General features: G+C 41.1%; 5 protein-coding genes across 5 annotated transcripts; 2 read left to right on the forward strand and 3 right to left on the reverse strand.

Annotated features, from left to right (window-relative positions):
* Positions 1-438: 438 nt before the first annotated feature.
* Positions 439-898, reverse strand: LOC114663552 (histone H2B 5-like). Its single transcript, XM_028817364.2, has one exon. The coding sequence runs from the start codon at positions 859-861 to the stop codon at positions 484-486; it is 378 nt and encodes a 125-aa protein (XP_028673197.1). The 5' UTR covers positions 862-898; the 3' UTR covers positions 439-483.
* An 890-nt stretch (positions 899-1,788) lies between these two features.
* LOC114663548 (histone H2A-like) lies at positions 1,789-2,259 on the forward strand. The gene has a single exon (XM_028817360.1). It carries the CDS (start codon positions 1,825-1,827, stop codon positions 2,209-2,211), a length of 387 nt encoding a protein of 128 aa, XP_028673193.1. The 5' UTR covers positions 1,789-1,824; the 3' UTR covers positions 2,212-2,259.
* Positions 2,260-8,186: 5,927 nt separating this feature from the next.
* On the reverse strand, positions 8,187-8,686 carry LOC114663547 (histone H3). The gene has a single exon (XM_028817358.2). The coding sequence runs from the start codon at positions 8,633-8,635 to the stop codon at positions 8,225-8,227; it is 411 nt and encodes a 136-aa protein (XP_028673191.1). The 5' UTR covers positions 8,636-8,686; the 3' UTR covers positions 8,187-8,224.
* A 4,330-nt stretch (positions 8,687-13,016) lies between these two features.
* Positions 13,017-13,503, reverse strand: LOC114663554 (histone H2B 5-like). The gene has a single exon (XM_028817366.2). The coding sequence runs from the start codon at positions 13,447-13,449 to the stop codon at positions 13,072-13,074; it is 378 nt and encodes a 125-aa protein (XP_028673199.2). The 5' UTR covers positions 13,450-13,503; the 3' UTR covers positions 13,017-13,071.
* A 901-nt stretch (positions 13,504-14,404) lies between these two features.
* On the forward strand, positions 14,405-15,038 carry LOC114663549 (histone H2A-like). Its single transcript, XM_028817361.2, has one exon. It carries the CDS (start codon positions 14,545-14,547, stop codon positions 14,929-14,931), a length of 387 nt encoding a protein of 128 aa, XP_028673194.1. The 5' UTR covers positions 14,405-14,544; the 3' UTR covers positions 14,932-15,038.
* Positions 15,039-15,842: the final 804 nt, after the last annotated feature.

Here is a 15,842-nt window from a genome sequence, read left to right on the forward strand (position 1 = left end):
CCGGCACTCAGTGCAAGTGATCTTGACAGAATTCTCGGTGAACAGTCTCTTCTCTACACCATCTTAGTTTCTCTATTTGCACCATTTAACACCACCAGTATATAACTTCAGTCTCTCCCTTGATCAACAGGACAATCTATTAAATAAATGGTACATACCAATTTCCTTTGCTTAGCATAAAAACACATTTTCATTGTTAAATAGTATTTTTGCCAGCTGTCAAGAAGTTCATATACAGTACCACTAAACACCCTGTGCTTTTTGAGACCATGGAGCACTACTGTCTGAACTGGAGCAGGGACTTTGCGTAAAAATGAAAAGCACGGCACTTCCAGGGACCCAATAGTGCCAGGAGAGCATACAGCAGTGGGTGTCGACACCCGGCATCAACGTTACAGCAGCCGATTAAGTTAACGGAGCTCTTTTCAGATTAGATAGATGGCTCTGAAAAGAGCCGTTGGTTTCAAAAAGGAATCTTGTTACTCATTTCGAACTGGTATACTTGGTAACTGCCTTGGTGCCCTCGGATACAGCGTGTTTAGCAAGCTCTCCCGGTAACAAGAGTCTTACAGCAGTCTGGATCTCCCGAGATGAAATGGTTGAGCGCTTGTTGTAGTGCGCTAAACGTGAGGCCTCACCGGCGATACGCTCAAAGATATCGTTTACAAACGAATTCATAATCCCCATTGCCTTAGAAGAGATACCAGTATCAGGGTGAACTTGCTTCATCACTTTGTACACGTAGATGGAATAACTTTCCTTCCTGGACTTTCTGCGTTTCTTCCCACCCTTCGCTTGGTTCTTAGAAACGGCTTTCTTTGAACCCTTCTTCGGGGCAGGCGCGGCTTTCGGCTCAGGCATTATTACTCACAGTACAGATGAGAAGTTGAATGAGGCAACTCCGCGGGTTTCTCTTTTTATAGCAAGACATGCAAATTACAAGCGCTACGGGGTTACACGTACCTACCACCGATAGGCACGCAGCTGTTTCCCTCCTTTCAGGAACAACCGTTACATTAATGAAAAGGACAACATTCGGGCGCGCTTTTTTCGAAAGTGCAATTCAAGATCTTATTTTCTTTTTGTTATTCTCGCTAACACGATGCAGTGTCCCCTGTCTGCTTTAGAATAATGACCGCATGTGGCGGATACAATACAGGTTACAAGGCAGTGACACTCCTTTGGAACCTGTTTGAAAATCCAAGAAAACGGAACTTGTTTACTGAAGTTACAAGCGCTCTACTTGCCGGGTCGCACTGTAATTTGTAAAAAGAGACAAAAGCTTTATCTCAGGAGCTGAATTTGTTTTGAGTCCTACAATAAGTGGTCAGAAAATCGCTTACGTGGGAGCTACAAAGGAGGATAGTGAGCAGCGTGTTCTGAAAGAATTTATCTTTTTTACCCCACATATTGCTTTGAACAGCAAAGCCTTTTAAAGGTCCAATGTTTTTGCCAACACCGAATTCAAACGTAGTCCGTGCGGTGCAATCATGCGTAAAATGAAGTACATTATAAGTAAGGGCAATGAAATTAAGCAAGGGAATCCAGGAAGAAGGACAGAATGTATTAAAATTAATAAATTGCTGATGTAAACGCGATCAAGAACAATAAGCACGCTGTACCCTTTCTCGAATCTGTAGATTTGAATTTGATACGTTGTGAGGTCGGTGCACCACATGCTTCGGATTCGCTGCCAGCTGAGTGACGTAAAAGCACAAGCAAATCAGCAGTCAGTTAATTAAGTCCGTCGCGCGCGAAGGACGCCTTTATAAAAGCGCAACGCCGGGCACTTGGGTCATTTGATTACGTCTTGTTTATCTGAAAATGTCTGGAAGAGGAAAGACTGGTGGTAAGACACGTGCTAAGGCCAAGACTCGCTCTTCTCGAGCTGGTTTGCAGTTCCCAGTGGGCCGTGTGCACAGGCTCTTGAGGAAAGGCAACTATGCCGAGCGTGTTGGTGCCGGTGCTCCCGTTTATTTAGCAGCTGTACTGGAGTATTTGACCGCTGAAATTCTCGAGTTGGCTGGGAATGCTGCCCGCGACAACAAGAAAACCAGAATCATTCCTCGCCACTTGCAGCTGGCAGTGCGTAACGACGAGGAGCTCAATAAGTTGCTGGGTGGCGTGACCATCGCCCAGGGTGGTGTGCTGCCTAACATTCAGGCCGTGCTTTTGCCCAAGAAGACCGAGAAACCAGCTAAGAGCAAGTAAGCTACGGCGATACGTTCATCAACACCAACGGCTCTTTTCAGAGCCACCCATCTTTTCGCACTGGAGCCTTTATCCATTGAGATGTTCCATTTGAATCAGATAATAGGTTTTTGATACTGTCTTAATCCTTGGCCATTTTATTACGCGGATTTTTGGCGGTTAATGTTTCCAGCGTGTTACTCCACTAAAGTTTGTTTTTTTTTTTTTTTTACCATTTTTGAAAGCCGGGCGAGGGCTCGATTTGAAGGTGTTGCTCATTTAGCTTTACAGTCCGACTATAGAGGAGTACTAGGGATAGACAATTGCGTATAGAAGTGATTTTCCGTAAAATTCTTGTCAGTTGATCGTTAATAAAGCAGTTTGAGCTACATTATTTGTATGAAAATGTGATATTTAAATAAATGTAATATTCCTTCATATTCGAGTATGACCGCAGCCTGACTCGAAATAATGCTTGTCGATTAGCTGACATGCTAAGGAGTCATTAACAAATACAAATGCGTCCTTTATACAGTGCTCGCTGCTTATGTGCACCTCTGAGGAATAACCACTTCACATAATTCATCACCCAAGTAAGAGTACTATTAAAAATTGATTGTGTTCAACGACATTTGATGTGGGTTAACCCTTACCTTTCCTCTGGTTCGGACATACAGTATGTGAACATACAGCAGACTCCATATTTGATGATTATTATCTAATGTGCAATGTTACCACACAACATTGATCAGTTTATTTAAAAAAAACATTAAATATAGCTTTGGTCAAGGAGATTTAAGTTTTTGAAATATGCATGTATGAAAGACCCCTCTCTCGCTTCTTGCAGCCATTGTAAGTTAAATTTCTTGATAGTCTATGATAACTGAGTTTAGCTGGTACATACAAGTCATATTTCAAGCATGGTGGGTGCTTAAATAGACTGATAACCTCTCCCAGTCACACAAGAATTACATAAAAAGAAAAGTTGGCTAAAGATAAAAGCAGTTATCAATGAGGCATTGTAAAGGCGGACTCTGTAGGTATTAAGAATGCACACACAGCATTTCTTAACACAATTCTGCTGAATGATTTGTTGGCTGAAAGCACTTAATAGTGTGTTATAGAGAGGATGTGCAGAATTGTTAAAAATGGCCATCGTTGCTGTCTTCATACTCTGTTACGGCCTCTAGCAGGTCGATAGCGTGTCTCATAACTGAGTCAGCCTGCCTTATTAATCAGTCTGTTGATTTGGTTGCCCTTTCTTGAACTGATGTTACTAGCCCTGTGCAGTGCAGAATATCATAGTGGCAACCACAGATTTATCCATCCATTTTCCTAGCCTGCTTAACTCACGGCAGCTGGAGTCTACCCGAGCAGCCTTTGGGATCAAGGCTGGAACAACCCCTGGGCTGGTGTCATTCCAATGCAGGGCAAACACAGACGTGCATTTGCTCACAAGGGCCAATTGAACCCATCGTATCACTGTGCCCATCACAGAGTTCTAGAAACACACATGTTAAAGGATGTCACTACCCACATTAAAGGAGTGCAGTCTACTAGACAAAGAGTGTATTTTCTCATATAGCTCCTCTCTGTTACTAGACCAGTCCAGACTGTCACTGATCTGGACTCCCAGGTATTTATAGCAGTGCTCCACTACAGGACCTTTGGAATGCACCATCTGCAGTATTATCTGATCACATCATCGATACTGGACCATGTAACAGCCAGGGACGTCTTTCTCTCTCTCTCTCTGGGGAGCATACTGGACTCAAGTTCTGAACAAAAGACCATAAATCCAGAATGAGTAACATTGATGGAGAGAACTTTGCACCAGTGGTCAGCCAAAAAGACTTATGTACACTCAAGAAGCCAATGACATAAACTCTATTCCTCTCTATAAAAACCCTGGTGCCACCCTAACTAACTTCTCTTCTCTCAGTATGCTATAGTTAGACCTGGCCCTAGGGCAGGGGTCCTCAATCACAGTCCTGGAGGGCCGCAGTGGCTGCAGGTTTTTGCTCCAACCCAACTGCTTAATTAGAAGCACTTACTGCTCAAGTAACACTTCTGTTTCACTTTAGTTGTCTCGCTCGTTAAGATTTTGAACTCGATTTGTCGCTTATTTTAGTCTTAAACAACCGTATTCTTGGTTTTTAACTGCTTCTAATTAGCAATAACATGCAAATGATAAAAGAAACCAGCATTTCTCCATTTAGCTTGTTACCATTTACACCTGTGTGAATTTACCATGCACTATTGGGTTAAATTAAATACTTGGAAGGAAACTGAAGACGAAAAAGTGAAGGAATAAGAATTACTCCTCCATTTTAGCCTTCAAATCATTTGGATGATATCCTTAGAAAGGGAAAGAAAATCCAGGATATAAGAATTACCTGACATAACAGAGTTAAAGCACTAACAAGCTATGAAATTAAGTTATTGGCAAGAATTGCTTTCTAATTAAGCAACCGGGTTAGAACAAAAACCTGCAGCCACTGCGGCCCTGCAGGACTGTGATTGAGGACCCCTGCCCTAGGGTGTGGCCACAAAAGAGACTGAAACAATCCCTTTACTCCAAATGGCAACCATGCTGTACTGAAAGCGTGGATTACTCATTTATGTTGAGTTTGGACAAAGTTACCATTAGTCCAACCCTGGGACTTTGTCTTTGTCCTTTTTTTTTTTTTTTTTTTTTTGTCTTTTGATCCTTTGTCCTGGATCTTCATTAAAGGAATACAGATTTAGAGGTTTACATCTTAGTCCAACAAACACACAGGGTACATTTCCACAAGTAAAACTAAAACAAATGCTATTTTCACATTGATTTGCTTTTCATCCTTTTTAAGATACTTCTGAATGTACAATGTACAATATTGAACATTCTTTAAATGAAAAACAATGATATGACTATTCCCAAGTTTCACATAAATCCAGAAACTTTAGTTTAATTTAAGCTCCACTCCTCAGCTGAAGTGCAGGACTGTGGAGTGGTACAATTCTAGGAAACTAGGTTCAAATTTTACTCTGATCGCTACCTGTCCGCATCTCACATCATTTGTTTGGTGTCTTAATGGTTTTTTTGGGACAGCTCTTCAAAATGGACCTAGCATGGGAGTGAGCATGTCTTGGAATTGAGTGGCTTCTGGTGAAGTTTTGAATCCTGCCTTACGCTTGAAGCCACTGGATAAAGCTTCTGTTATAATGTTTGCACTGGCTTTCAAGTTGGACTAAAGATGTTCAGAAAACTGATGTTCAGATAATAATTGGTATCTAGTAGAACAGGAATATGTAACTGTTTTCATTCCTTGATTTAGAAATTTTTGTTACCTCAACTTAAAGGTATACACAGACAGAACTAATAGGGATCTATCTATCTATCTATCTATCTATCACAAAAACAGAATATTTGAAACAAGGCTTGATATACAGTAAGTCATTGGGTATTTTGAGATATATGAATTATATTAACATAATAAAGATAAACATATATTCTAGTCTACTATAGTAAAGAGGCATTTTGTCATTTGCCAAAATCAAACCTCAAGTCAGCTAGTTATATTTAATAATAATAATAATTTAATATAATAAGGATATTTTGATATCCTTCTGCTGTAAAACATTCTGACCTGTCATTGTTTACATGACTAACACAACTATTATCATACACTGATAATTTCTGTATTATCAATATCTATTATTTATTATATTACATATCTATTGACTATATTTATGATTCTAGATTTCAAATACCATACATTGCATCAATGTTCATATTGCTAACTACACGTCAATATTACTGCTACTTCTTTGTCTTTTCTTTGCACAATGTCTTGTCTTGTTTGTGTTTTAATTTTAAATTTTAATTCTATTATTAATTTATTATTTGCACTTCATCTTGTTACACTGCTTCGCAATTTCGTCTATCTGTATACTTGTATATGGCCGAGATGACAATAAAGTTCACTTTGACTTTTTAGTTGTAACGTAGACAACTTATTAGTTTTACGCACTTCACTGGTTTCTTTCAATCACATTTAAATACGTTAGGTACACAGTTCTCCAGCGGGTGTGTTAATTTGAACATGCCGATAGCTCGGGTTTTCTGTGTATTATTGCAAAAAAGATATGAACACTTCTCAGCATCGATTTCATACCTCTCTATCATTAGTCCACCATGCTTCCAGTGACTGCGTATTTGTAGCGAAATTCGCGTTCGTATTGTAACGAGTGACAGCCAGTCGTTTATGCAGTGCCATTTCTTTTTCTGGCAGTTCAGCGGCACCTTCTCTCCCAGCAATGGCGGATGCCCTGTTAACAGCATATTTCATTCGATATGTCTCAGGTTGGCATAGTCAATTTTTCTGATCCTTTCCTTCAAAAAACGGGGATTTTGTGAAGGCAGAAAACACGCTTGCCAGTCCTCTTGAAATGTACAGTGGTCTGGCTGAGTCTGCACAGTTCTCATCACTCTAATATGAGCGGCCGAGTCGCCGCATGCCACTGAAACTTACAGAGAAATCGAGGTGTGTGTAACCGATCAATATGGTAGAAACTGCTCCAACATCCCCAGCTGCCACTCCGGCCAAAGCGCAAAAGAAAAAAACGAACTCGAAGCCGAAGACGACCGGCCCTAGCGTTTCAGATCTGATCGTGAAAGCTGTGTCAGCTTCCAAGGAGCGTCATGGGCTCTCTTTAGCTGCGCTCAAGAAGGCTCTTGCTGCTGGCGGCTACGATGTAGAGAAGAATAACGCTCGTGTGAAACTGGCTGTAAAAAGCCTTGTGAGCAAAGGCTCTCTCGTGCAGACAAAAGGTACCGGTGCCTCCGGATCTTTTAAAATTAACAAGAAACAGGCAGAGGCCAAGGAGAAAGCCACGAAGAAAAAGGCGGCCCCAAAGAAGAAGCCAGCGGCGAAAAAGCCCGCTACCGCCAAGAAAGTGAAGAAGCCGGCAGCAAAGAAGCCTGCCGCCGCCAAGAAGGCGGCTAAGAAGCCTGCCGCAGCCAAGAAAGCAACTAAGAGTCCCAAAAAAGTGAAGCCGGCTGCAAAACCCCAAAAGGCAACAAAGAGTCCAAAGAAGCCGAAAGTATCAAAGCCCAAAGCTGCAAAACCTAAGACTGTGAAGAAGGCTGTACCTAAAAAAAGTAATCGGTTTGGATGGAGTGATAAATGTACACGCGAACGGCTCTTTTCAGAGCCCCCCCATCTTATCGAAAAGGGCATTTCTATGTTTTGGCCTGCTATACTGGCCCAAGAGTGAGTGAGTGGTCGTGGCGGGTTGTGTCTGTTGAACCGATTGCCTTTTACCACTTGGGCGTCTTTTGAATTGGCGTATTGGTAGCTGTAGTTTATGTGAAGATACATCAGTGTCGCGAGTTTCCAGTTGCTTACAGTCCAAATGATTCGCTCCTTGGATATTTGTATACTTCTTACAATGCAATGGACGCCAGAGCGAATATACACGCGCGGTTTTACTATTTTATTTTTTCAATACAGGTCGGTCCATTGTGGGGAATATTGTCTGGTTAAAAACTAGGAAAATCGCTACGAAAATATACTGTGGTTTCTCCGTAAGAGTATATACACCCATGTAAAATTTTATTTTTGGGTATGTAACTTTAAGGCGCGTTCCCTTCGAATTCAGTCGGCCAAGCAATGTTTGTTCTGACCCACTGCAATGGCTGAAGGTAGAGTGAGCACAGGGGCCTGTGTCGGATTAATAATTCAAACACCAAATGGTCGAATGCAAAGAGACAACAGCAGTCCCGAGAGACGAGTCAGTTGAGAGTAAGCCTTGCGTTCTTTAGATATTCGTTTACTAATGCTATAGCTACACTAATGTGGTTCTGTACAACAAATTATTCATCACTTGCAAGTTTAACGCCGATTTTAAAACACTTTCTACAGTATCATTACTAGGTGGATACGTTGTGGGAAGTGAGATACGGCCTCAGCTACAAAATGGAAATTCTCTTCGCCAAAGTTTGTGGTGGCTCTAAAAAGAGCCTTTTTTTCTCCCATGCTTATCTGCGTCCTTAAGCTCGTTCCCCTCGAATTCGGCGAGCCAGCTGGATATCCTTCGGCATTATTGTCACTCTCTTGGCGTGGATGGCACACAGGTTGGTGTCTTCGAACAGACCGACCAAGTAAGCCTCACTGGCTTCCTGCAGAGCCATAACAGCCGAGCTCTGGAATCGGAGATCGGTCTTGAAATCCTGGGCGATTTCTCTCACAAGTCTCTGGAAAGGCAACTTGCGGATAAGCAGTTCAGTGGACTTCTGGTAGCGACGAATCTCTCGCAGAGCTACCGTGCCGGGCCTGTAACGGTGAGGCTTCTTTACCCCACCGGTAGCAGGAGCGCTCTTACGAGCAGCTTTAGTAGCAAGCTGCTTTCGGGGAGCTTTGCCACCCGTAGATTTGCGAGCTGTCTGCTTAGTTCTTGCCATTTCACCGTCCTTATCACAGTTACCCAAATGTATGCAGTCACACAACTGAATGGGGAAGTAGCCTCACGAGACGCATTATATCAAGATAGTCGTGCTTTCTGATTGGGTGAGAAAAAAGGGGCCGGCACGGTCCTAGCCTAGGCCTAAAAGTCTCCTGTCGATTGCTTATTTTAAAAGCTCGGCGCGTAATTTTAATATTTTCTCTGCATCCGCGTCCTCTGCCTCTAATGGCTGCTGCCGTCAACTGTTTACAGAAAGCCAGCGTGTTCAACGAACTTTACATTCCTTCTGTGTTGGTTTTTCCCCCAAATCCCAATCAGTATGGGTGGCCGAGGTTTCCACAAAATTTTTGTAACGGAAAGTTTATTTGTTTGTTACGCTTGGAAAGCGCAGTTGAGAGATAAACAGAACGCAACCAGATACGGCTGTTAGACGATCAGTGATTTCCTAGTTTGTATTTAGAAAACAGCCACTGGAAGGAACGTGGAAACGACTGAGAAATGCACACGGCACATAACGTGTTTTCCCCTGTAATGCCGTGGCCAAGAAAACTTGACCTGATGGGCAAATCAATCGAGTGGATTGATTAAATCACAAGAAATGTTGTTTTCAAAGCTTTTACTCTCTTTCCTGAACACTTCATACCAACTAATGATTAAATTAAATCATTTAATTAAATGAGTGATAGAAACCATTTCCAATGTAAATCTCTGTAATGGGAAGGTCATCTATCCATTTTCGTGACCCTTTTAGCTAAGGCAGGGTTGCAGAGGAATCTGGAGCCAATCCCAGCAGTCCATCACCAGGCAACATACGTGGGACAACCAATTTAGCAACACCAATTAACTTAAACTGTTTGCACTATTTGTCTTTGGACTGTAATGGCAGGCAGGAAACCCACATGCACACTGAGATAACATGCAAGTTCCATGCAGAGAACACCAGGATGGCGATGTTCTACTGCCTTATCAAGAATGACCCAACTATTTAAGGCCCACCTTAATATGTCAGAAATCCGTTTTTGAGGAGTCATACACTCTGATATTGTTTTCATTATAGAACTAAGAAACGCCACTTTCACTAGATTAATCTATGTTTCACTTATGTCACAGGTGTGACTGTGGCAGCTGCCTCCCAGTTGACCAGGCCTAAAGGGGGAAAAAAAACCTTGCACAAGGATTCCATTTTGATGGTCTCCTACTGCTCTACCCTCTTTTGGACTACCAATAAAAGACTTACTGTCTTTATTTTTTTTTATTTGCCATATTAACAAAATTTCCCCAGTCATGTTCCTTTCTCGATTTTGCCCTTAGTGCTTTTGTTCAGGCCAAAAGTAAGACTGAAGTATTATCGCCAACTTACACTCAAAGATGGTAAATGGTAAAACTAGATACAGAAGCACAAAAACAACAAATAAATTAAAATGAATCAATACGATGGTGTGTACACTCTTTCACGAATAAATTGCTTCTTTTAAATTATCCACTGTCCATGTAGGGCTTAAGAGGGTTAAGGTTATGGTGAACATTTAAAAAAAAAACAAATCATTAATGGTGAAGTGAATAAAATGAGCTAACTGGATTATCAGACAAATTGCCTCTCAAGGACTAATTTTATCACGAGAAAACGAAAACCCTTACAGAGAAAAACAGTGTATCTTTTGTAGTCTGCCACACAGTGTTCTGTCTATTGCAGAAACGTGAGAGTGATTGGCTGGTACTTACAGTAAAAGTCTTAGAAAAATACAACACATGTAAAGGAGTTCACATATATACAGCTGGACAAAAAGAATGACTACAAGCCATTTTTATCAGAGAAACAATCATAGCACGTTCTGGTGTTATTATAGAGGGTTTTTGTTATCTTTGCTTGCTTTGCCTACAGGATTGTTGCTTCTTCTGGCATAAGAATATGCAGCACATCTACTGGTAAGTAAGTGTGGTGAAGTGGCCTAAGTGCTAGACCTTTAGTGCCATGAATGCCAATTCAACCCCCACCTTCGGCTCGCTGTTTAGCCATGAGTGAGTTGCTAATAATCTGCTTCTTCTTTAAGTATGAAGGGTATAAGATAACATTACTTTTCGCTTATAGATTCTCATGTTACTCTAAGAATATAAATATGAATAATAATATACTAGTGTGCAGGACTCTTCCTGAAAAATCTGAAGATGTGCCAGTCTTCCACTGGTGGTCTTCCAAAGCTGTATTTTACAGGTAATGTTATCAACACTTTTGTTTCACCTGAAAGCACATACAGTAGCTTCTCTGTGTAGATGGAGCGATCACGAAATGTACAAGATTTGCTACAAATATTACTCCATATCTTTCAAATCGGTTTCTGATGAGTTCATTGTTGTCCACTGTTTCCAAAACATTCAGCCTTTCTCAGGATATGAGTGCCAATGTCTGCCTGAACATGATCTTTTGGGTTAGGACAGGTTAGGAGCTCCCTTACATCCTGATAAAGTTAGGAGTAGTTTATTAAATTAGGAAATCTGGTAAAATACTTTCACTCTGAATCCTAAGAGTAGGAACACATTTATGCCACTAAGCATGCTAGGACTGTTTTCTTACTTTGAAATGCTTGATAAATACAGGCACTGGACTTTAAGGTGGCCATTACAAGACATTAAAACTGTTGTTTTGAAGCATTTCTCTGTTGCTTTGGCTTTATGCTCATTAAGGTAGGTGTAAATTATATATCCTTAATGAAAAAACGAAAAGAAAACGTTTTGTTACCAGAGGTAAAACTTCTTGGAAAGTGTCCATCAGATAAACAGTAGTAGATAGAAAGCTTTGTTAAAGGATCCATGTTTTTTACTCAAACAGCTAAGAAGCTGAGCACTTTTTTTCCACAAAAGCATGAACTGAACAAAGAGAAAATTCAGTTTTTACAAGCACCAAATCTAGTGAAAAAAAGTTTTGTGAAATAAAAAGCAGTCACTGACCTCATCTCTTTTCATATAAAATGAGCACCTGGCTTACTTGTTTTGACCACCATTAGCAGAGTAGTCAAAACTCAGAATGTTACAGAATCATTATAATAACCTCAAGGTTATGTTCCAGTGAGAATCAAAGGCTGCACTTTCTAACTCTGCATATGAATCCTGCTTTTTTTTTGATAGAATACATGGCAAAAATATTATGCCTTGAGGTCTATTACCCGATATGTCAGCTGCAAAGGCTAAAGTATCTTCCATACAACAATACATAAAAAAAATGTACACTGAGCGTACTATGAACAATATATGGTAAACTGATCCTGAACAATAGGGAAAAAAATAAGGATGAATTCATACATCAATCAGCCTTTTGAACCATTTTCCAGGGCTCTCACCCTGTCCAGAGATTGTTCCTAACTTGCATATGCAAAGGGAAAATAGGTAAAAAGAGTAAAAATATCAGCATTATTTTTTCTAAATACAAATTTGAAACTTCCGCCTATTTCTAAATACAAATTTGAACCATAACTAAATATAAAGTTACTATGCCAACACCATTCTCGATAAAACAGAAGGGCAAAATAACAAAATGCAAATGTGGGATTTTTTTTTTTTTTTTTAATGTTAGTGTTCTAAGGGGATCAGTTTAAGTACATTCGTAAGGTGAGTGCCTGTTTTACATGTATTAAACAAATAACCAAATCTTTATGAAAATGTAAAAGTTCAAATTTTTATTACATCTGTATATTCATTCTTTGCAACCCAGATCTTCCCTGCATGGAGTTTGCATGTTCATGTGGCTGCATAAGTTTCCTCCCACAGTCCAAAGACATTGAGGCTGGGGGAACTGGCAAAGCTAAATTGGCCATAGTGTGCGTTTACACTGTCCACAGTTTGCTCCTGCCTTGCACCCTAAAGCAGCTGGAATGGGCTCCAGCACCCACCCATAACCCTGGTCTGAAGTAGGTTAGAAAATGACACGTACACTCCAGCAGACCCCTGTGACCCTGTTAGGATATAGCAGGTTGGATAATGGATGGATGTTCTACTTGTATATTTTGTAATAAATGTGTTGTGACCATTATACTTGTCATTAATTTAAATGCAGACTGGCCGATTAGTGTTTTAGAATGGCTAATACTATCAAAACTGGGAAAAAAAAAAACAAAACTCAGAATTTGTATGTGTCGATTTCAAAAAACAGTAGAATCGCACATCCATAAAGGACTCAGTTTCACAGGGAGAAGAGTCTGCCTGATGTAAACAGACCTGTGCATTTTGAAACTGTGGAATAGTTATTAAAATGGAGCGGGGATTACGCGTAGGACGGAGAATAAGCACTTTCAAGGACCCAATAATGCGTGGGACGCGGGCAGAAAACGCAGAAGGACAAGAGAATATATCCACATCACTGCAAGCAATTGTTTTAATGGAACTCCTTTTGGATTATGTGGGTGGCTCTGAAAAGAGCCGTTGGTTTCAAACAGATGTTGCTTACTTCGAGCTGGTGTACTTGGTAACTGCCTTGGTGCCCTCAGACACAGCATGCTTAGCAAGTTCTCCCGGTAGAAGAAGTCTCACAGCAGTCTGGATCTCCCGAGATGAAATGGTTGAGCGCTTGTTGTAGTGCGCTAAACGTGAGGCCTCACCAGCGATGCGCTCAAAGATATCGTTTACAAACGAATTCATGATCCCCATCGCCTTAGAAGAGATGCCAGTATCAGGGTGAACTTGCTTCATTACCTTGTACACATAGATGGAATAACTTTCCTTCCTGGACTTTCTGCGTTTCTTCCCACCCTTCGCTTGGCTCTTAGAAACAGTCTTCTTCGAGCCCTTCTTCGGGGCAGGGGCTGCTTTCGGCTCAGGCATTACTACTCTCAGTACAGATGAGAAATTGAATGACGCAACGCCTCGGGTTTCTCTCTTTATAGCGAGACATGCAAATTACAGCCGCTACAGGGTTACACGTACCCACCAATGACAAGCGCGCAGCTGTTTCCCTCCTTTCAGGCACAACCGTTGCATTAATGAAATGGCCAAAATTCGGGCGCGCAATTTTGCATTGCGCTGTTTTCAAAAGTGCATTTCAAGGTCTTGTTTTCTTTATCTCTCTAACAAGATGCAGTGTCCCTTACCTACTTTAAAACAATGACCGCGCATGGTGGAGACAATACAGGCTATCACTATCGGCTCACAAAAAGAGACAACACAAAGTAACTTGCACATAATCGCAAGAGATAATAACATTCACAGAAATTAAGGGAAGTAGTGGGCAGCAGTGTGATAAGGCAGTGCCAGTCATTTGGAACAACACTTTCCTGTTTGAAAATGCAATAAAACGGAACTCGTTCACCGAAGTTACAAGCGCTCTACTTTGTCAGTTCGTATTATACTTTGAAAAATAGACGAGAGCTTTCTCCGCAAGGAGCTGCATTCGTTTTGAGTTCCACAATGAGAGGTCAGAAAATCGCCCACGTAGTGGCTACAAGGGAGAATAAGGCGCATTGTATGCTCAATTATCTTTTTTACCCCACATCTTGCTTTGAACAACGAAACCTTTTAGAAGGCTTATGTGTTTGCCAACACAATTCAAACATCAACCTAGTTCGTGAAATGAAATCATGTGTAAAATGATGAATAATTAAGCTTAATAAAAGTGAGGGGCCTAGAATTCAGGAAAATAGGCATAATGTATTAAAACAAATACATTGCTTATGTATACAGGATCAAAACCAAAAATAAGTACACTGTACCCTTTCTAGGAGGTGCACATTTCAATTTGAGCCGTGAAGACGTCGGGCGCAACGTGCTTCGGATTCGCTGCCAGCTGAGTGACGTAAAAACACAAGCAAATCAGCAGTCAGTTAGTTTAGTTCGTCGCGCCCGAAGGACGCCTTTATAAAAGCGCAACGTGGAATACTTGAATCATTTTATTGGAGAGAACTGTTTTTGAGTATCTGAAACATGTCTGGTAGAGGAAAGACTAGTGGTAAGGCCCGTGCCAAGGCTAAGACTCGCTCTTCTCGAGCTGGTTTGCAGTTCCCAGTCGGCCGTGTTCACAGGCTCTTGAGGAAAGGCAACTATGCCGAGCGTGTGGGCGCCGGTGCTCCTGTCTACTTGGCTGCTGTGCTCGAGTATCTGACTGCTGAAATTCTCGAGTTAGCTGGGAATGCTGCCCGCGACAACAAGAAAACTAGAATTATTCCTCGCCACCTGCAGCTGGCAGTCCGTAACGACGAAGAGCTCAATAAGTTGCTGGGTGGCGTGACCATCGCCCAGGGTGGTGTGCTGCCTAACATTCAGGCTGTGCTTCTGCCCAAGAAGACCGAGAAACCAGCTAAGAGCAAGTAAGCAACGGCGATACGCTCATCAACACCAACGGCTCTTTTCAGAGCCACCCATCTTTTCGCACTGGAGACTTTATCCATTGAGAAACCCCGAATAGAACCGTAGCTTTTTATATATATATATATATATAAAAAGGGCCTTGTATCCTGATCTTTGGTATTTTATTACGCGGGTTTTTCGCGGTTACTTCAATGTTTCCAGTATGCGGTTTGTAAACTTATAAGTAAATGGACTTTCTTTTTGGAATCCGTGCGAAGGATCAATTTATAGGTCGTGCTGATTTTGCTTTAAAGCACGAGTGCAGAGGAATAATTAGAGACAAATTATTGAAGTTACGAACATTCGTGAAGCATTTTTTTTTGTGCTCGCATTTAATTTCTTCTTTTCAGTGTGTCAGTAATCTTGGGAGTATGACGGCAGCCTGCCTTGAAATAATGCTTGTCGATTTGCTGCTGACTTTCTTTGGGGGAAACTGGTATTAAATTTTTTTGGTCAAAAAGGAGGTTTCAGATGTTTTTTAAATATAATGTACATGCCTGAAGGGGCCTGAGTTGCTTTGAAAGCGCTTATATATTGTAGTCTTTTTAGTTATCCAATAAATGGTGTCATTTTGCTTGACTTCTCACTACTATACACACCTCGTATAGAAAAGACAGTTCACTCTTTCTATTGCTTCTTGCACATTGGGGCAGCCATTGAGGGTGAATGGCTGGCTAAACGTGTCCACTTCCCTGGCTCCTGTTAACCTTTTCATGTTTTTGGTATTGCAGTGATTTTTTTTCTTACTTTTTTCTTTTGTATAAAAGATGAAGAGCTAAAGTGAAAAGTCCTCTGCTGCCCTCAATCATGGGTTGCAATTACCCTGGTCATAAGCATTGTTTTCTCTTCAGGTTTTGGGCAAGTGGAGCAGGAGT

The sequence above is a fragment of the Erpetoichthys calabaricus genome, chromosome 13 (genome assembly GCF_900747795.2).
Source record: "Erpetoichthys calabaricus chromosome 13, fErpCal1.3, whole genome shotgun sequence".
Taxonomy (NCBI): domain Eukaryota; kingdom Metazoa; phylum Chordata; class Cladistia; order Polypteriformes; family Polypteridae; genus Erpetoichthys; species Erpetoichthys calabaricus.